The sequence below is a fragment of the Xenopus laevis genome, chromosome 4S (assembly GCF_017654675.1).
Source record: "Xenopus laevis strain J_2021 chromosome 4S, Xenopus_laevis_v10.1, whole genome shotgun sequence".
Lineage (NCBI taxonomy): Eukaryota > Metazoa > Chordata > Amphibia > Anura > Pipidae > Xenopus > Xenopus laevis.
The window spans coordinates 128,085,304-128,106,904 of record NC_054378.1 but is presented as its reverse complement, the minus strand read 5'-3'; the positions used below and the strand labels follow the sequence as shown (position 1 = coordinate 128,106,904).

The following is a 21,601-nucleotide window of genomic DNA, read 5'->3' as shown; positions in this document are numbered from 1 at the left end:
ATCATATACTAAATCAAATGAAATGGTGAAGCTCTTTTAAACGACAACCTGCAGCAAATCCCTGAACACCTGGGTAGTTAGTATACGGGGAAATGTCGTGCAACATCACCTGCTGGGATAGAGATTTCAAGTAAAAATTTAAAATAAGTTAATGTAAAATTGATGAGGGGGCTATTCTAAGAAATTTTGCAAAGTACATTCATTATTTTTTTAAATTTTTATTCCAAGATATTAAGGGATACATGTGCTGTTAATTTGAATGAATTTTGTTACAACAGCGCCACCTGCTGGTCAGTTTCCCACCAGTCTGACCAGCAAGTAGTCAAGGAAGTTGTCAGGAGAAAGAAAGAGGCTGCTCTGATGTTCTTCTGCTTAGGAAAGATGTGAGAAAGGTTTCTATTTTTTTCCTAAGCAGAAGAACATCAGCCTCTTTCTTTCTCCTGACAACTTCCTTGACTACTTGCTGGTCAGACTGGTGGGAAAATAGGGATGCAGCGACACCAGGATTTGGGCTTTTTCAGCAGGATTCAGATTCGGCTGAATCCTTCTGCCCGGCTGAACCAAATCCTAATTTGTATATGCAAATTAGGGGCGGGAATTGACGGCACTCTTTGTCACAAAACAAGGAAGTCAAATTTTTTCCCCCTTCCCACTCCTAATTCACATATGCAAATTAGGATTCAGATTTGGTTCACCAATCGGCTGAATCTTCCGCAAAGGATTTGGGGGTTCCGCCGAATCCAAAATAGTGGATTCGGTGCATCACCATTGGAAAATGACCAGCAGGTGACGTTGTTGTAACAAAATAAATTTATATTAACAGTACATGTATCCCTTAATATCTCAGAATAAAAACAAAATAAATAATGAATGTTCAATTTCTCTCTTCAATCTCTCATCAATTTTACATTCATTTATTTTAAAGGTTTACTTATCCTTTAATTCTCTGCTAGCACTATAAGACTGTTCCAAACAGGCATCTAGTCAATGTAATCTGTGGAGGGCAAGGAGTTAATGGGTCAATGTGGTGAAGTGTAGCGATGTTTCCTTGTGCCTCACCTGAAGGCTGGTGACAGTGAGCCGACGGGCATCGTCCGAAGTGGCAACGATGGGAACTAGGAATGGGCTCTGGGGAATATGTTCATCGTTGAACTTGATAATCACTTCGTAGTCACCTGTAGGAAGTAGAAAGGAAAAAAGAGATTACATAAAAAACAGAACAAAAACATAACGGCCAACTGAAAATTTACTTGCTCCCCATAATTGGACTTACCAGGCTCTTGTACAACATAGGAAACTCCAGAAGAGCCATCTTTCCGGTCTTCAAATGAAAGTTCAGCTTTACTTGGGCCTTCTACAGCAATGGAGAGGCCTCCGGCACCAGCTTCCCGGGTCCATATACTGAATTCAGCTAGAGAGCGACAGAACCACCAGTGTTAACAGACAACATAGCATGATCTATTTATTGATTTGCAATAGGATCCTTGTAAATGGGGTAATCCTCAGAGTTATATGGTGGGGCCAAAAGATTGGTTCAGTCTGCTTTGGCCTAGCAAGTCGATGCCCAATTTAGACACAAGTCATTAGATGTATGGTCAGCTTACCTGGAACTCCAGCCTCTCCTCTTTCTAATCCAGGGCCTCCAGCCTTCACTTTCTCAGCTCCACCGTCTCCCAGGGGTCCCACGGTGAACTGGAATGGGCTCCCTGGCACATGCTCCCCTTTGTATTTTACGCTCACGGTGTGGATCCCGGTCTCTTGCGGCACAAAACGCACACACGACGTGTTCTGTCCAAGATCAACAATCTCTGCTTCTTGTTTCCTCCCTGATGGGCTGATGACCTTTGCCGTCAGTTCATGTCGGTCAATTTCTGGGGGAATTACATAATAAAAAATTACCTTATTATTAACAATTCAGTAACTCACTGCACATTTAAGGGCCAATACACCTTTACGGTTTTCTCCCTCCTTACGGCAATATCAAAGGCTTTTATTTATTTTCAGTTTGCTTTCTAAATGCAAATTTTAGAAAGAATCTGGGTTTTCTTATAGCCTTTATTAACAGGTGTCAAAGGTCCATGCTGGCTGATCCCAGTACTGAGAAAGATTCAGATGGAAAAGTTGAAGGCAGTATGGTCCTTTATTATTAAAGCTAAGTTCAACTGATATTTAACAATATTTATGTCAAAACCTGTGGTAGGCCAAATGTTAAACTAACTCATTTTAAACTACAAGTGCCATGATCCCCTGAAAAAATGTTGGGGGGGGGGGGGGACAACACAGGATCTTTTAGTTCTGTGGAACTCAAATAAGGACATGCAGGAAACAGGACCCCCATGTATCACACCCAAATCATATGTAGTTTAAAAACATGCAGTGTTCCATCTGAGTGAATATTTTTATATTTGGTGGTGAAGCGAAGCACGAATTACTAACATTCTAAGAAACAGAGGTATTTTTCCAATACAGTGAGCTATCCATGTAAATGAACAAAGCTCTCCATGTAAAGGCAAATCTGCCCACTCCAAACACATTACTGATCCCTCTGAGCAAACGGCTCCTGCTGTGAGAAGGCTGTCTCTGCCCTGAGATATATATAAAAATATATATAAAGATATATATATATAAAATGGGTGTGTGATTGTTTGGCTTTGGTTGGCCACAGGGAACTGAATTTGAGGCAAGTAACAGCATCTCCCAGGAAAGCGCTATTTGGAACCGTGTTGCTACAGGAGCGGAACACAGACATACAACTATAGCCTGCTGGGAAATACGTATCCCCAATAAACATCAACTTTTTAAATATCCCGCTCCAGAGACTTGTTGCTCTCTCACAAATATGAAAACATATTTCATATTCTTCGCAAGTACCAAATTGAAAATGATGCATAATCTAATGGCGAATAATCAGTAAACACCATCATTCTCAGCTGGTAGAGCTCGTATGCTTGGTATTAATGACTAAAATTGACTGATAATTGATTTAGTTGGTCCATACCCCTAAAATACAATATAATCACTGGTTCATTTTACTCAAACTTCATCACCTTCTATTCTCCAAATTTAGCGGGGGTAGCTCAACAAGAGTGGATCTTGCCATAAATAGGAGGGGCATAATAAATCAGGAGTGTTGGAAGATATGCTCCATTGGTGCTTGTGTTTTGGATGACCTTTCACATGTCACCCACAAACACTTGGGCCCAGCGGGTTAGTCGTTCAAATGAACAAGTCTCTAATTTTCTTAGTTTTACCCCCTATTGTGTCAACATATGCCTTATACAGGGGTTTAAGTAAGTTTCCTGGCAACTAAAGTGAAAAATCTTCATTTCTTTTCATTTCACAATGGCTAAGTGTAGTCACCTGCAGTAGTTATGCCCCTGGATACATGTGACAGATGGACCTTAAATTATTGACTCCTATTAAAGGAGAAGGACCATAAATTATTGACTCCTATTAAAGGAGAAGGAAAGCTACCGAAGCAGTATATTGCCAATAGATTAGCCACAAAAGTGCAAACTACAACACTATATTTATTCTCTACCAAGTTTTACCATATATGAGTAAAAAGCTCTAGAAGCTGCCATATTAGCTTGGTGTGACATCACTTCCTGCTTGAGTCTCTCCCTGCTCACTCATAGCTCTGGGCTCAGATTACAGCAGGGATGGGAGGAGGGAGGGAGAGAGGAACAAACTGAGCATGCCCAAGCCCTGGAGGTTTAAGATGAAAACAGGAAGTCTGATACAGAAGCCCATGAGTACACAATAGAAGGAAAGAAATGTGCTGTTTCTTTTGACAGAGGACTCAGAGCAGCATTACTTAGTATTTATATAGACCTTTCTGATAAAGATTACTTAGTTTTAGCCTTTCCTTCTCCTTTAAATGGGTTGTTCACCTTCAATGTCCAAATCTTATTAAACCACTTAAAATGCTCTCAAAATGCCATCTTGTGTGCATTACTCGAGTCTCAAAAAGAGCAGCATATCCCAAATCTAACACATTTTTACTATGCAAATAAGAATATACATTAATGGACATGTAAACCCTATAAACCAGGGGTCCTTTTTTTTTTTTTTTGCGACGACCAGGGGGTGGGGTCGTGTGCAAATTTGTAGTGCCGGCGTCCAATTCGATGCGCCTCGTTTTATGCGCACTGGGCTCGGCGGCCCAGTGTGGGCGTGTCCGTGGCCCGGCGGTTGGGGACCCCTACTATAAACCCTTACCATGTCTTTAAATTGGGCACATATTTCCCACACAAAATTCATCATTGTCTCTGTATTTTTCCCTTCCGTTAGCCGCATTGTAGTGTTTTCCTGAATACAAGATCTGCTTCAACCAGGCGGCCATTTTCTATCGGCTACATCATCATTTATATTTGTATATCCAGCCTGATGTCCTTGCTCAGAAGTTTTGTTATGTAACTTTATTAACAAGTATGTGTAATCCTATTCACTCCTACATGTAATCCCACTCACGCATATGCATAATCCCACTCACACATGTAGTACCACTCACTCATATGTATGATCCCACTCATATGTGTAATCCCACACATACATATAATCCGAATCACACATGTAATCCAACTCACTCATATGCATAATCCCACTCATACATGTAATTCCACTCATACATATGCTTAATACCACCCATACATGTAATCCCACACATACATATGCATAATCCCACTCATACATTTTATACAACTCACTCATATGCATAATCCCACTGATACATGTAATCCCACTCACTCATATGCATAACCCCAAACATACATATGCATAATCCCACTCACTCATAAGCATAATCCCACTCATACATGTAACCCCACTCACATGCATAATCCCACTCACTCATACATGTAATCCCACTACAACATTTAACCCCACTCACTCATGCAAATCTGGTCAGTAATGTTCCTAGTACGTTCTTGGCAGATAAAGCCCTTGTCTGCCAGCATATACAGTGTTAAAGTATAGGGCTCAATTGAGAACTTCAAACGCAGGTAGTACGGTATTCTTTGGGGGAAGCAGGTCTTTGCACTTTGCTTTGGAGTGCAGAGATTTGCTGCAATTTATAGTTCAGAGAAGGATGCAAATGCAAAACTCCAAATCTACCATGTTTTTTGCCTGCACAATACATAATGCTCCTGCAATGTATCTACTGCAAATGCACCAGACTAGAACAGGGGAGGAAGAATGAGAATGGTGGTGTAGTATCTATCATTACACAGTAACCTTGGGCTATAGGTGTACAAGGCCAGTATATGTAATAGATGAAGTACATGAGTGCACATTTTATCCTGTCAGGGGGTAATCAAAACAGCAAGTGGATCAGATGCATGTGGATGTGCTTATTGGGGGTTTTCAGTCTGATTTACTTACAAGACACTTTTCTCCTTGCCCACAGACTATAGATAGCAGGTTGGAGGTTATAGTAGAATAACTTGACCATCTTTAGATAATTAAATCCAGTGCGTTCAGCCGGTGGAGCACAGGAAGAAACACACACAACTCTTTAAAATGGCCCCCGTAGTGACTAGGGATACACCGAATCCAGGATTCGGTTTGGGATTCGGCCTTTTTCAGCAGGATTCGGATTCGGCCGAATCCTTCTGCCAGGCTGAACCGAATTTGCATATGCAAATTATGGACGGGGAGGGAAATTGCGTGACTTTTTGTCACAAATCAAGGAAGTAAAAAATGTTTACCCCTTCTCACCCCTAATTTGCATATGCAAATTAGAATTTGGTTTGGTATTCGGCCAAATCTTTCAAGAAGGATTTGGGGGTTCAGCTGAATCCAAAATGGTGGATTCGGTGCATCCCTAGTAGTGACACAGGCCCGTGTAAGCGCCAAACACAGAATGTTGCACCTGCATTCAGAGCTTACATGTGTCTGTGTGAAACACTCAAACCTGCACATCAAATGCATAAAATAATACCCCTGTGTATGAGCCCCAGGAGTGAATTTTCTCTAATTAGACATACTTTTGGTTTGCTATATATTATAGTATAGCCCAAACACACAGAGATTTGTCTGCCAAAAATGCTTCCACTTGCCTGAAATACATTATGCAGCAATCCAAATGAATCCCAGTAACATTGCCTTCTTTTCCTCATATTAAACTGGATCACCACTATGATTTTTTGGCAAGGAGAAAGCATTTTCATGAGATTTCTTGCCCATAGTAAACATTAACTACAGGTATCGGATGCATAATCCAGAAACCCATTATCCAGAAAGATCTCCCACAGACTCCATTCTATCCACATTTTTAAAAAATGATTTCCTTTTTCTCTGTAGTAATAAAACAGTAGCTTGTATTTGGGTTTATTTAATGTTTTCTTCATTTTCTCTTTTCAACTTAAGGTATAAGGATCCAAATTCTGGAAAGATCCGCTATCTGGAAAACCCCAGGTCCTGAGCACTCTGGATAAAAGGTCCCATACCTGTACCACAACAAATCTCCATGTGTGCCAGTACTCTGGGAATTCTGTAATATGGAATAATACCCTACTTTTCAGAACCATAAAAATCCCTGTAGCTGGTATTGTGTGTCGTTTGTGTATAAATGAGATTAAATAGCAATTTTATTAAAAGGAAAAAAAATATCACAGGCTATGGGGACTAATTTCTTATAGAAAACGGGTGTGTTTAAGTTCTAGCAGCATTGTGTGTATATAAGTGGTATTCTCTGGTACAAGCAAAGGTAGTTCCCCTTAGACAATCATTGATGCACACAGGTCATTATCTGTCTATTAAATCTGACAAACACACACAATTCACTATTGTTCAACAAGCAGTTCTTCTGCTATTGCCTTTTAATATTATTACTTTATATCCTCATATTGGCACAATTATCAGAAATCCCTTACTGTATGTGAAAAATGAAAAATACCACTGCAAAGTCCTTTCCAATTCTCTAATCAAACAAAACAAAAAAAAATGTATATATATATATATATATATATATATATATATATATATATTTTTTTTTTTTCCTTCACTGACACAGGTACACAGGAGTTGAAGGTTAATAATAAATCCCAGGGCTGCCTGGTGTAATGATTATAGAGTAATTAATAAAAGAAATCCTCTTACTTCAGCAAATCCTGCTAAAATGTAATGTATGTGACACGGGCAGAGTTGTGTGTTGGAAAGTTAAAGTGCAGAGTCATTGAGTGTAGAATACAGACACAATAAGAACACTCTGCTGAGGTGATGTGCTTGTATTGCTCATTTATTGGTACATTTAAGTATCATGTGAAAGACACGCTCCATAACCAAGATGAAGACACCCTCTCAACACTTATTCCCCTCTACAAAATGGAGTCTGTCCACTTACAACTGACCCCCCAAACAGTGAGAAATGTCAGCTGAGCCCTGCCTGAAAGTGACTGAGCTCTCCCTCCACATGAGACTATTCACCAGCCCTCCCCAAGTACAAACATGACATTTTCTCCTCACAAACCCCATTATAACACAGTCACCCCCCCCACACACACACACATAAGACAGAGTTCTCTCTCCTCACACGTCCCCACAAGTGACAGACCTTCCAGCCAGCACTGACTTTACCTTCCCTCACACACAGACACTCCATGAAGCCCCTCCTCCCTCCATGTGGATCAGTCACAGATCACTTGTCCCTTCACACAGCAGCTCCTCCTCCAACCCCACACAAGCCTGGGCCCCTACACACTTCTCTTCCCCCCTGTGAAAATGTCACCCTCTCCTCCCAATACACACACAACTAAACATTCACCTCCTTCAAGTCAGCCCCTTCAACATCTCTGTACATACACACTGTCACACCAAGTCCCACCAGAAGACTTCTCCTCTCCTCACACACTGGCCCAGCCCCTCCCTACAGAGCAGTGTGTATGCAAATGAACCACACTGACTAGGGATCAGAAGGAGACTGACAGGAGAATCAGCCAATCAGAGTTTAGCTTCAGAAACTGCTGCACCTGCTTCTGCCAGGAGTGTGTATGATGTAAAATAAGGAAGTACAACAGTCACTGTAGCGTTTTTGGGGGTCGGCGACCCCCCCAACAGGGGGCCCATGATGAAAGGACCCCATCTGCAAAGGGATCCATCTGAGGTGAATCAACTGCTAGAGTTGCCACCCTGCCGGTATTTTACCGGCCTAGCCGGTAAAACACCTGCCAAGGCCGGTATTGCAAATTTACCGGCAATGCAATTGCCGGTAATTTGAAATACCCTTTAAAAAAAGCCCCTGGCCTGCCCCCAATTAGAAAATAACCTACCTTTTTTCCAGCGCTGTGCGATGTTGCTCCGCCCCTTTTAGTGTCACGCCGCGTAGCTCTGCCCCCTTTTAGCGTCACGCCGCGTAGCTCCGCCCCTTTTGGTGACCGCCCCCCCACTGGCCCTTAAAATTTTTTAATAAAGGTGGCAACCCTATCAACTGCACATTTTTTGTTAAACATTTATATGGCAAAGCTTATTTATTTTTACCTGAACTGTTACATTTTTGAAAGTTATATGAAGGTGAACAACCCCTTTAACCAACCTGCAACTAACTGAAAATCCTTGCACCCCCTTGCAAACACAACACAGCTCCTGAATACCTGGTATTTTCAGGTTCAGCTCGCAAAGGCCACCCACTGAGGCCACAGATGGTGCTTTCCTCCTGCGTGTGATGCTCTCCTTCATTCTTCCCTCCCCAATCACTTTGGCTGTGAATGGGCTTCCTGCAAAATAAAATGGAAATGATGAAGGACCTTGTAGGCTGATATAACCGTGAACACAAGGAGGTGCGGCACCCAAGACAAAGGTGGCAATTTCAAAAATGCTCAGCCAATAAGTTAAATAGATTTTACACCCCACCCAATTAATAAAGAGCAATTCATCTTGAAGGGGTTGTTCACCTTTGCATTAACGTTTAGTATGATGTAGAGAGTGATATTCTGAGACAATTTGATATTGGTTTTCGTTTTTTATTGTTTGCGGTTTTTGAGTTATTTAGCTTTATATTCACCAGCTCTCCGGTTCGCAGTTTCAGCAATCTGGTTGCTAGAGTCTTTATTACCCTAGCAACCATGCATTGATTTGAATAAAAGACCAGAATATGAATATAAAAGGCCTGAATAGAAAGACGAGTAATAAAAAGTAACAATAACAATACATTTGTAGCCTTACAGAGCATTTGTTTTTAGATGGGGTCAGTGACTCCCATTTGAAAGCTGGACAGAGTCAGAAGAAGCAGCAAATAATTAAAAATAAACTACAAGATATAAATAATGAAGACCAATTAAAAAGTTGCTTGGAATTGGCCATTCTATAACATAAAGTTGACTTAAAGGTGAACCACCCCTTTAACACATCAGCATTTAACTAGAAACATAATTTGTGAATTATACCTGGAACATGCTCATCTGCAAACTTGATGGATACAATGTAAACTCCTGGTTCTGTTGGACAATAGGAGACCTGGCATGTGCCATCCTCTAGGTCCTCTGTTTGGATGTCTACTTTACTGGGTCCTTCCACTGCCAGCGAGAGCCCACCGTAGCCTGGAACAGATGTAGTAGCAATAAGGACTCAAGAGTATTTCAATTAAATGACATACAATATAACGCAGGGCAGAGTTACAGAATTCTGTATATCTGTATCAGTTATAATTCTATAAGGAAAATGTATGTATTTTTCATAACACTACATTTTAGACTAATAGCAGGGCTATATATTATCATTTTGCTTTACATGTGCATACAGAGTATGACTTCTATCTCTCTACCCTTCCAAAGCAAGGGAAATAATGAGCTCCAACCACTCTGTGATGGCTGTGCTGTAGATATAAGGTGGTGCTGAGAGGCCGGAGCCTTTATCTCAGCCAGTAGGGTGGACTAGAACCAACCAACCAGTGCATCAGGTTAAAACATACTAGTGGAAGCCCATGGGTGATGGACAGGAAGGCTGTGGGTTTAGTACACTCTATTGGCGGCTTACAGTGGAAAAGGCATGGTGTCTTTAACACAAGGAGTGTGCACCTTAAAAGAACAGTGTTGGCGTCTTAAATGGTGCAATAAAAAGACGTTTTTGAACCTATTTTGGGTGCCCTGCAGTCTGCACAAATCCTTTTAATTCAATCAGTCAATATAAAATCCTGTACTGGCAGTTTGAGGATAGAATATCTTACATTGGCCAAAAACAAAAACCTCATGCTTTGGTAATTTGCTTATGCCAAGCAAACAAAAGCAGCATAATTATGGAATGATAAATAAAGCAACGATTCCAGTACAAGAACAGCTGTGATTGTGTAAGTGCCAAAAATCTCTACTCAAGAAAGTGCTCATGTGTTACTCAGACAGTACTCAATAATATCCCCTTGGGAAGATGTCAGATAAATCAGTCTCCCGCGAATATAGATAATATCACAGCTGCGAGGAAAACTGCATATTTTCCTCTTATTTTCCGACATTTTTAGTATAACAAATAAACTTTATTGCTTTTTTGGTTCTCAGAAATGCAAAACAGCTTTCATAAAAATAAAATCTAAAAGATACAGTGCATAGGCCTTGCACAGACAACTGCAAAGGGGTAGAGAGTCCGGTGAGAAATGGTACTGACCTGCCTCTCTGGTATCCACAATAAAATCTGACATCTCATACGACCGCCCTTCAATCAGACCTGGCCCAAAGGCTTTCACCTTGCTGGCGTCCCCTATTTCTGACTGGTAAACCATGATGGATATAGGACTGTTGGGTATGTGGCGGCCATTTTTCTTAATGCTGACTAAGTGCTCCCCAACTTCCCTTGGGATGAATGAAATTCCTGGAATAAACAAGAAAATGAGACAGTGTTATCTCTTAGCATATATATTTGTAAATTAAAGATGGTAACGATGATATAGGAATGGATAAAGGTAAAACATATCGGAGAAGCAGCTACACAGCACGCAATGTAACATATATATCGACCTAATAAAAATGTAACCGCATTTACTCAGACCTGCCCTTACCAATATGGTTGTTTGGAAGCCTTTTCAGAAGACAGGGCTCATCACGACCAGATGGGGCTTTTATACTGGCAGACAGAAGGCTCAAATCAGTCTCCGTGATATCCAATAAAAAGTCTGCCGTGGAACCGAGTTTTACTTGTGAGCGCCGCCTGCTATCATCTGGGAAAGAAAAGAAATCAATTCACATGATCGAAAACAGATATTCCTTTTTGGCATGTTTGCAATTTTACACAGACAGATATCCAGTCTTAAGACAGGTGTTTTCTATGGACATTAATAAAACTGGTCCAAGGGTAGGACTGGGCTGGCAGGGAGAAAACCAGTAGGCCCCCACTGGTCCAGACCCACTCCCTTTAAATTGTGCTCCCGGCACCTTACTGCTGCTCCTCCCTGCCCCAATCGCAAAGAGCGGAGAACAAAAGCTAATCTCTAGCGGGGGTAGGAACGGTGTTGCGGCTGGGTCAGGGGGGCTGAAGGGGTGGTGGAGAGGGACCCAGTCCGATGCAGTCCAATGGAGTCTTTGCCTTCCCAAGGATGCCTAGCAAAGTAAATTAAATATAGCAGTGGGCTACATAGAACTGGAATATTAGGAATAGCATACATAAAACTGAGATGATGGAATGGAGACTACAGAACAGAAGTGATTGTGTATCTAGAACTGGGATATGGGAAACAGGACACTGAGAACTTGGATAAGAGAAACCTTGAACAATGATATGAGGAATAGGATACCTGGACTGAGATATGGGGAGCAGGATACCTCAAACTGGAATCAAGGGAATGGCATACTTACAACTGGGAAATTTTATACTCATAAAGGATACATGATATTTGAATATATGGAATAGAAGGGATAGGAGATAAGCACTGCGTATCTTGACAGCGCTATATAAATAAATGATGATGATAGGAGATCTAGAACTGGCATATGGGACAAAACTACCAAAAGTATACAAGGAATTAGATAGCAGGGATGAGACAACGTGGAACGGGATACCTAAAACTATGACACAGGGGATATAGAAATGGGATACCTACAAATGGGATATGGGGAGCTATGGGAAAAAAGACTGATTAAACAGTTACCTGTGATTTTTGCAACAAAAGGGCTTCCAGCGATGTGTATGTCATTATATTTCACTAGGATGTTATAATCTCCTGGAAGGGTGGGCAGATATGTCACAGTGCAAGTGCCATCATTGTTATCAATGCAGCTGATCTCTGCCTTGGAGGGCCCTTCTATTGCCAGATCCAGGCCCCCTTTATAGGGATGAAACAAAGCCAACATGAAATTCAAATATCATTAATTAGAAATCCTCTTCAGATTTTCTACTACACTACACCCCCCTACATTTCTCCTATCCTACATTTAAGGCAAGGGGAAGCAAAGCACATTTTATATAATGAATAATTAACCTTCCGAGGCAAAAAGAGCACTGATACAATACAACATAAACAAATGGAATGAAAAAATAAAAAACAAAATACCTTCTCCAGCATCTTCTGTTATAATTGTGAATGTGGCTGGCTTCTTGGCGACCCCATAGATAAGGCCTGGTCCATATGCAGAGACACTTCCTGTGTTTGGATAATTCACGAAGAACTGCAGTGGGCTTTCTGGGGTTAAACACAAGTGTTATGTCAATAATGGAGACAAAAATAAAAATATAACCAGAAAACAAAGACACTATACTTTATGCCACCAATATTGAAGTTTGAGGGAAATAATACATATCCCATTTATAGTCCATATATTCTCCCTTGTAGGGATCCCGACGGCAGAATAAAAAGTTATCTTATATGTGAAAATATGTAATATATAGAATAGTGTCGTTTTGTGGGAAATGTAAATGTATTGCTGGTTGCCACGTGACCTTTTCTACATTCTCTCTAGCAATAAACTGCAGTTCTGTGTTGCTTTTTGGTTCTAGATCACCACACATCAGGATCATGTAAACATAATATGAAAGGTTGATTTACTGCACTGCTGCTTGTAGACAACTCTGGTTTTTAAAGGAGAAGGAAAGGCTAAAATTAAATAAGCTTTATGAGAAAGGTCTATATAAATATACCAGTAAACCCTCAAAGTAATGCTGCTCTGAGTCCTCTGTCAAAAGAAACAGCACATTTCTTTCCTTCTATTGTGTACTCATGGGCTTCTGTATCAGACTTCCTGTTTTCAGCTTAAACCTCCAGGGCTAGGGCTTGAGCATGCTCAGTTTGCTCCTCTCTCCCTTCCTTTCCCCCCCTCCCTCCTTCTCCCTGCTCTAATCTGAGCCCAGAGATATGAATGAGCAGGGAGAGACTCAGGCAGGAAGTGATGTCACACCAAGCTAATATGGCAGCTACTATCCTAAAGAAACAGAGAGAGCTTCTATAGCTGTTTACTCGGGTATGGTAAATCTTTCTGCAGAATAAATATAGTGTTATATCTATTGGCAATAAACTGCTTCGGTAGCTTTCCTTCTCCTTAAAATGACAACAATATTTATGAATCTCTGAGATAGATCACATTCTCATGATTAAATTGAACAATTTGGTAAGAATTAGGAAAATGGATAACTATGTGACAATGAATCTTTAAATAATTTGTTCAGTATAAAAATAAAAACTGGGTAAATAGATAGTATGTGCAAAATAAAAAAATGTTTCTAATATAGTTAGTTAGGCAAAAATGTAAGGTATAAAGGCTGGAGTGAGTGGATGTGTAACATAATAGCCAGAACACTACTTCCTGCTTTTCAGTTCTCTTGGTTTACACTGACTGGTTACCCTGGTTACCAGGCAGTAACCAATCAGTGACTTGAGGGGGGGCACATGGGACATAGCTGTTGCTTTTGAATCTGAGCTGAATGCTGAGGATCAATTGCAAACTCACTGAACAGTTATGTCCCATGTGGCCCCCCTTATAGTCACTGACTAACTCAGAGTTAGAGAGCTGAAAAGCAGGAAGTAGTGTTCTGGCTATTATGTTACACATCCACTCACTCCAGCCTTTATAGATTACAGTTTTGGCTAACTAACTAACTATATTAGAAACATTTTTTATTTTGCACTGCCTATTTATTTACTCCGTTTTTATATTTACATTGAACTGTTCCTTTAAATTAGGCTGTCAGGGGGTTCTAGGTATTAGATAATAGCAATACCTGGTGGCCTGCATCTTTGCCATGCTCTTATATATTCACACAGACATACAGGTGTATAGTTGTAAGAGTTTTGCCATGCCTTACCTGGGATGTGAGCTCCATTACATTTAATGGCCAGCTCGTGCAGTCCAGTTTCTGTGGGAACGTATCGAATAGACACAGTACCATCTTTGTTGTCAACAATATCTGTGGGGGCTGTCTTCCCAGAAGGCATGTGAACTTCCCCTGAGGAACAAACAAAAACTCATTTTTTTCCCCAAAACATGTAAAATAACACTGAGGCAAAAAATACACTATCCACATTATTTTAAAGGACAAATATACCATAACTGAAAAAATAAACCCTCCAAATTGTAGGCAATAATATATGGTGCTGGTTTTACTTTTTTTTTTTTTTAAAGGTTTTTATTTTTGTTTTCACAACAAACAACACACACAGTAACAAGTACAGCGAGGCTACGACAATCCAAATCAGTTATACATCAAAATAAGTCAACAATTAGTATGAGCATATAGCATACATCCATGAATGGGCAAGGGGAGGGGACGGGGCACCTCGGTCCAAGGACGTGGGACTGTTAAGGAAGCGCAGAGCTAGGGGGCTGCTGCTGAGTTGACATCTAGCCATGGGTCCCAGACCTTTTCAAATTTGTGGGGACAGCGTCTGGCTAGGTATGTGAGCTTAATGACAGGAAGCTTACTATTTACCAATTGGACCCATTGTTTGGTTGTAGGTGCTTGAGGGCTCATCCACTTCATTGCAACAAGTTTCTTTGCATAGAAATACACAGACTTTAGCAGTATCCTAGTTTTGTTTAGGGGGGCCAGCTCATCAACAAGCCCTAGCAGGCACACCTCCGGGGCTAGTACCCCAGGGAGGAGTAGCTGATCGGAGAGATATTTTACCACTGCAGTCCAGAACTCGTGGACTAGCGGACAGGTCCACAATAGGTGGAAGAAACCAGCATCTGGGGCCTGACATTTGGGGCATGTGGCATTGGGGTTCCTGCCCATCATTCTAAGTCTCAGTGGGGTGATATAGGTCCTATGCATAATCCGATACTGAACCATCTTGTCCCTAGTAGAAATCAGAAAATCATACACTCCCTCAACCGCATCTTCCCACAGTGTGTCATCCAAATGAGGGATATCCACAACCCATTTACCTTTTACCTTCCCAAACGGGTTGCCTAGAGCAGGAATCAGGGATTTATAGAGGTCAGATATCAACTTCTTAGGGCTCGGGTCCCATAATCTGCGCTCATACTGTGGAACCACAGTAGAGACCGATTGCGAGCCAAATTGGGACACAAATGCATGCCGCAGCTGCAGAAACCGATATACCTGAATTGTGGGCTGGTTCAGTTTCTCCTTAAGTTGGGACAAGGTCGGAAAGCTGTCATTAATGACCAAGTCGCTCAAGTGCCGAATCCCCAGTCTAGGCCAATAATGGAAATCTGGCAGTTGTGTTAGGTGCTGGAGGTTCGAGTTCCTCCACAATGGAGTATACGGTGAGGGTGTAGGACTATTTTGGGTCAGTATTTTCCGAACTATAGCCCATATTCTTTGCGGGATTGTCAGCACTGGTGGCAATTCCGGGGTATCTCTGCGTCTTCTGTAAGGGGCATTTCTGATTGCCTCTAGGGAACCTGCTATAGATGCATGAAGTGCCGTTAGCGTGTTCTCTGGGTCTGGGCAGAACCAGTTGTGTACATACATTAGTTGCGAGGCATAATAATAATAACGGAGATGTGGGAGGGCAAGGCCACCCTTTTCCTGAGGGGCCATAAGCGAGAGCTTACTGATCCTAGGGGATTTATGGGCCCATATATAGGGAAGCAAGATAGAGTCTATGTGCTTATGTACCTGCGGGGCAATCCACACTGGGGCATGTTGCATCACATACATATATTTGGGCAAGACAATCATCTTGAATAAATTCACCCTGCCCCACACTGTGAGAGGAAGGCATTCCCAACGACCCGCTTTAGCTTTGAACGAATGCGTTACTGGTTCAATATTATCCGCCACATAATCATCAAGGTTGTTTGATATGATAATCCCTAGGTACTTAAATTTCGACACCCACTTCAGACCCAGGATCTCCCCTTCAGTACGGGGTGCTTCAATAGAGAAAAGAGTAGATTTGCCCTTGTTCACCACCAGCCCACTGAAGGTGCCAAATTGATCAATCAGTTCTAACGCCCTGTGCAACGAGTTCTCGGGATCTGCTAAAAATAGAAGGACATCATCCGCGTATAGGGCTATCTTTTCTTCTAGTCTCCCATACTTAAGGCCAGTCACGTCGGGTGCTTGGCGTAGCATTATGGCTAAGGGCTCTATCGCCAGAGCAAATAATAGGGGGGAAAGCGGGCATCCCTGCCTGGTACCACGGGATAGAGGAAAGGCTCTAGAAAGGGTATTATTTACCTGTATACGGGCAGTCGGAGAGCGATAGAGTAGCTGAATCCAGTTTATGAAATTGCCACCTATCCCAAAATTCTCTAACACCTTCCACAAGTATGACCACTCAATGGAATCGAAAGCCTTGGTGGCATCTAGCGATACTAGCGTTCTATTGCCCCCATTACTGTGTGTAATTTGGAGGTGGGAGTGCAGCCGCCTGAGATTAATAGACGTGCTCTTGTTGGGCATAAAGCCAGTTTGGTCAGGGTGAACCAACGTGGCTATCACTTTATTAAGGCGCTGGGATAAAATTTTCGCTAAGACCTTCACATCCGTATTAATAAGAGAAATGGGGCGGTAAGAGTCACAAGAGTCAGGATCCTTCCCCTCTTTAAGTATAAGAATTATGGTAGCATTGTAGAAGGATTGGGGAAGTGACCCTGACTCTCTGGCCGTAACTAGTGTGGCGTGGAGTTTGGGAGCGAGCTGGTCACTAAGAAAGCGGTACCAGGCGGTCGGTAGACCATCTGGACCCGGGGTTTTCCCTGGAGATAGGCTCCCTATGGCTTCCACCACTTCACCCAAGGTTATGGGGGCATCCAGACATGAGGACTCCGCTGGGCTAAGCCTAGGGAAGGAAATGCCTTGTAGGTATTGGTCAAGTTCTGCATTAGAGTAGGAGGCGTGCGCAGAGTAGAGGTCCTGATAGTAGTTAGCAAATACGTCTGCAGTATCCTCCGCCCTCGTCATTTAATCACCAGCGGTGGTTTTAATGCGAGCTATCATCGTGGGGGGGTTGTTAAGTTTAGCCAGATACGCCAGGGTTTTGCCATTTTTGTCCCCCTGATCAAATATCTTTTGGTTGATATACAGTAATTTTTTCCTAGTGGCGTTAGTTTGCGCCAAGTCGAGGTCTCTCTGGGCAGTAATCAGCTGCTGGTGACTTTCTACAGTGCCATGTACACAATAGGCTTTTTCGGCCGTGAGGACTACAGCCGCAGCCTCATCAATTGCTTGCTTAGCTACCGCTCTTGCTCTGGCAATTGCTGAGATCAGGGTGCCTCTAGCTACTGCTTTGGAGGTGTCCCATAAAGTATTGTTTTGCGCTGAGTGGGAGTTAGTCTCCCAGTATTCACCGTAGCCCTGAGTACAGGTCTCGGCCACTTCGGCGTTATTGAGCCATAGGGGAGAGAGTCTCCACTGGAAATGTTTGACCCGGGGTGTGACACTAAACACCAGATATAGAGGGGCGTGATCAGATAGGGCCCTTGGGAGGTATTTGGCTTCCGTAACCCATTGGGTGAAGTCTGGGGTGCCCAAGGCCATATCTATGCGGGATAGTGAACCTTTACCCACTGAGTGGCAGGAGAACTGTTGTTCTGCGGGGAATTTGTGCCGCCAGATGTCTGTCAACCCCACTGCCTCCATCCACTGGTTGAGCGGGGAGGAAGGCGTTGAGGAGGCATGTAGCCTATCCAACGTTTGGTCGAGCACCGTATTAAAATCCCCCATGACACAAATTGGACAAGGTAAGTAAACAGAGAGTTTGGAAAAGATGAGGTCTAACAGATCCAGCTTGAAGGGAGGAGGCATATAGACATTGACTATTATCAGCTCCTGATTATTGACTTTACAATGGAGGATTACAAATCTACCAAAGTGATCCGTGTTAACACTTAGCAGTTCATATTGCAGGTTCCTACGTACCAAGATAGAGACCCCTCTGGAGTATGTGGAGTAGGAGGCATGGTATACCTGATTAACCCATCTCTTTTTTAGGGCCAGCAACTTGTGACCAACCAGGTGGGTCTCCTGAAGCAGGAGAATGTCAGGTTTGTATTTCCCAATATAGTCAAACACGAGTGCCCTTTTGAATTTGGAATTTAACCCCCGCACATTCCACGATAGCACGATCAGTTCTAACGCCCTGTGCAACGAGTTCTCGGGATCTGCTAAAAATAGAAGGACATCATCCGCGTATAGGGCTATCTTTTCTTCTAGTCTCCCATACTTAAGGCCAGTCACGTCGGGTGCTTGGCGTAGCATTATGGCTAAGGGCTCTATCGCCAGAGCAAATAATAGGGGGGAAAGCGGGCATCCCTGCCTGGTACCACGGGATAGAGGAAAGGCTCTAGAAAGGGTATTATTTACCTGTATACGGGCAGTCGGAGAGCGATAGAGTAGCTGAATCCAGTTTATGAAATTGCCGCCTATCCCAAAATTCTCTAACACCTTCCACAAGTATGACCACTCAATGGAATCGAAAGCCTTGGTGGCATCTAGCGATACTAGCGTTCTATTGCCCCCATTACTGTGTGTAATTTGGAGGTGGGAGTGCAGCCGCCTGAGATTAATAGACGTGCTCTTGTTGGGCATAAAGCCAGTTTGGTCAGGGTGAACCAACGTGGCTATCACTTTATTAAGGCGCTGGGATAAAATTTTCGCTAAGACCTTCACATCCGTATTAATAAGAGAAATGGGGCGGTAAGAGTCACAAGAGTCAGGATCCTTCCCCTCTTTAAGTATAAGAATTATGGTAGCATTGTAGAAGGATTGGGGAAGTGACCCTGACTCTCTGGCCGTAACTAGTGTGGCGTGGAGTTTGGGAGCGAGCTGGTCACTAAGAAAGCGGTACCAGGCGGTCGGTAGACCATCTGGACCCGGGGTTTTCCCTGGAGATAGGCTCCCTATGGCTTCCACCACTTCACCCAAGGTTATGGGGGCATCCAGACATGAGGACTCCGCTGGGCTAAGCCTAGGGAAGGAAATGCCTTGTAGGTATTGGTCAAGTTCTGCATTAGAGTAGGAGGCGTGCGCAGAGTAGAGGTCCTGATAGTAGTTAGCAAATACGTCTGCAATATCCTCCGCCCTCGTCATTTAATCACCAGCGGTGGTTTTAATGCGAGCTATCATCGTGGGGGGGTTGTTAAGTTTAGCCAGATACGCCAGGGTTTTGCCATTTTTGTCCCCCTGATCAAATATCTTTTGGTTGATATACAGTAATTTTTTCCTAGTGGCGTTAGTTTGCGCCAAGTCGAGGTCTCTCTGGGCAGTAATCAGCTGCTGGTGACTTTCTACAGTGCCATGTACACAATAGGCTTTTTCGGCCGTGAGGACTACAGCCGCAGCCTCATCAATTGCTTGCTTAGCTACCGCTCTTGCTCTGGCAATTGCTGAGATCAGGGTGCCTCTAGCTACTGCTTTGGAGGTGTCCCATAAAGTATTGTTTTGCGCTGAGTGGGAGTTAGTCTCCCAGTATTCACCGTAGCCCTGAGTACAGGTCTCGGCCACTTCGGCGTTATTGAGCCATAGGGGAGAGAGTCTCCACTGGAAATGTTTGACCCGGGGTGTGACACTAAACACCAGATATAGAGGGGCGTGATCAGATAGGGCCCTTGGGAGGTATTTGGCTTCCGTAACCCATTGGGTGAAGTCTGGGGTGCCCAAGGCCATATCTATGCGGGATAGTGAACCTTTACCCACTGAGTGGCAGGAGAACTGTTGTTCTGCGGGGAATTTGTGCCGCCAGATGTCTGTCAACCCCACTGCCTCCATCCACTGGTTGAGCGGGGAGGAAGGCGTTGAGGAGGCATGTAGCCTATCCAACGTTTGGTCGAGCACCGTATTAAAATCCCCCATGACACAAATTGGACAAGGTAAGTAAACAGAGAGTTTGGAAAAGATGAGGTCTAACAGATCCAGCTTGAAGGGAGGAGGCATATAGACATTGACTATTATCAGCTCCTGATTATTGACTTTACAATGGAGGATTACAAATCTACCAAAGTGATCCGTGTTAACACTTAGCAGTTCATATTGCAGGTTCCTACGTACCAAGATAGAGACCCCTCTGGAGTATGTGGAGTAGGAGGCATGGTATACCTGATTAACCCATCTCTTTTTTAGGGCCAGCAACTTGTGACCAACCAGGTGGGTCTCCTGAAGCAGGAGAATGTCAGGTTTGTATTTCCCAATATAGTCAAACACGAGTGCCCTTTTGAATTTGGAATTTAACCCCCGCACATTCCACGATAGCAACTTTACTTCCCCCATAATTTATGGCTACTAGAAGTAGTGTCAGGATACTGCCAAATACTCCAGAGGGTCTGTCTCCCCTCCTCCGCCCACACAGCTGATAGGAGGACAAGTACATAGCCAGCTGTACACAACAAATAACACACATGAAACGCCCCAACTTTTTCCCTAACCCACCCTGCCTGACTATACCCCATAGACGGCCTGTACCCCGAACTGAAGTCCATTAGAAGAGTTAGCAAGTGCTAAGTTCTTGAAGCGCTGCCATGCCGACCGCACTGGGGGCCGGGACAACAGCCTCCTGTTGCAGCGAGTAGGCCATTGCTGCGGCATGAAACTAGACTGGAACTGAAGGTTTACAAGTGGCAATGGGACAACAAGGGAAAACTGAAAAAAAGGGGAGCATATTCGGCAGCGTGAGCCACCTGCTGTAGCTGAGAAGGCAACAGTGGACAGTCTGGTCATTCCTGAAAGAAAAAATGAGGCTGGCCGGTGGCAGAACTAGCGTTCCAGGCGAATGACAGAACAAAGGTGTGGGGGGGGGGGGGGAGTCGTGCCCTTCCGTATACGGGATCCTAAGGAACAGTCAGACAGAGTTAGTACTAAACCACGTACTAGGGCTCGATGGTAATGTGACGGCCTTGCGCGTCTAGTGGACTGCAGGACCAGGCACGACTCTCAGGGTAAATTGCACCAAAAAAAAAAAAGGGGGGGGTAACCCCCCCAAACATAGCCATGGAGCCCCACATAATGTAGTGAACAGGCAATGGCACTTATACTCACACACCCTCCTGGGTTGCGTTACTGACGATGAGGTGGACTGTGGCGCGGGTTGTTTTGTTGCCGCCGCATATTAAGCCACTGGTCTACTTCTGAGGGGGATCCAAAGAACCGTGTAGAATCGCCGTCTACGATCCGCAGCTTCGCAGGATAGATGAGCGAGTAGATTAATCCCACTTCTCGCAGCCTTCTCTTGACACCTTGAAAAGAGGCGCGTTGCTTTTGTACCGCTGGCGAGTAGTCTGGG

General features: G+C 43.3%; 1 protein-coding gene across 1 annotated transcript in view; it reads right to left on the bottom strand.

Annotated features, from left to right (window-relative positions):
- LOC121393385 (filamin-B-like) overlaps window positions 1-21,601 on the bottom strand; it is a 68,819-nt gene that overhangs the window by 9,570 nt on the left and 37,648 nt on the right. The window contains exons 14-23 of the mRNA XM_041561839.1: window positions 14,218-14,358; window positions 12,473-12,601; window positions 12,071-12,244; window positions 10,985-11,143; window positions 10,594-10,797; window positions 9,384-9,536; window positions 8,592-8,714; window positions 1,605-1,871; window positions 1,274-1,411; window positions 1,060-1,175 (exon numbers count right to left, since the gene is read on the bottom strand). Coding sequence (XP_041417773.1) covers window positions 1,060-1,175; window positions 1,274-1,411; window positions 1,605-1,871; window positions 8,592-8,714; window positions 9,384-9,536; window positions 10,594-10,797; window positions 10,985-11,143; window positions 12,071-12,244; window positions 12,473-12,601; window positions 14,218-14,358 — 1,604 coding nt within the window. The remainder of the gene's footprint in view (window positions 1-1,059; window positions 1,176-1,273; window positions 1,412-1,604; window positions 1,872-8,591; window positions 8,715-9,383; window positions 9,537-10,593; window positions 10,798-10,984; window positions 11,144-12,070; window positions 12,245-12,472; window positions 12,602-14,217; window positions 14,359-21,601) is intronic.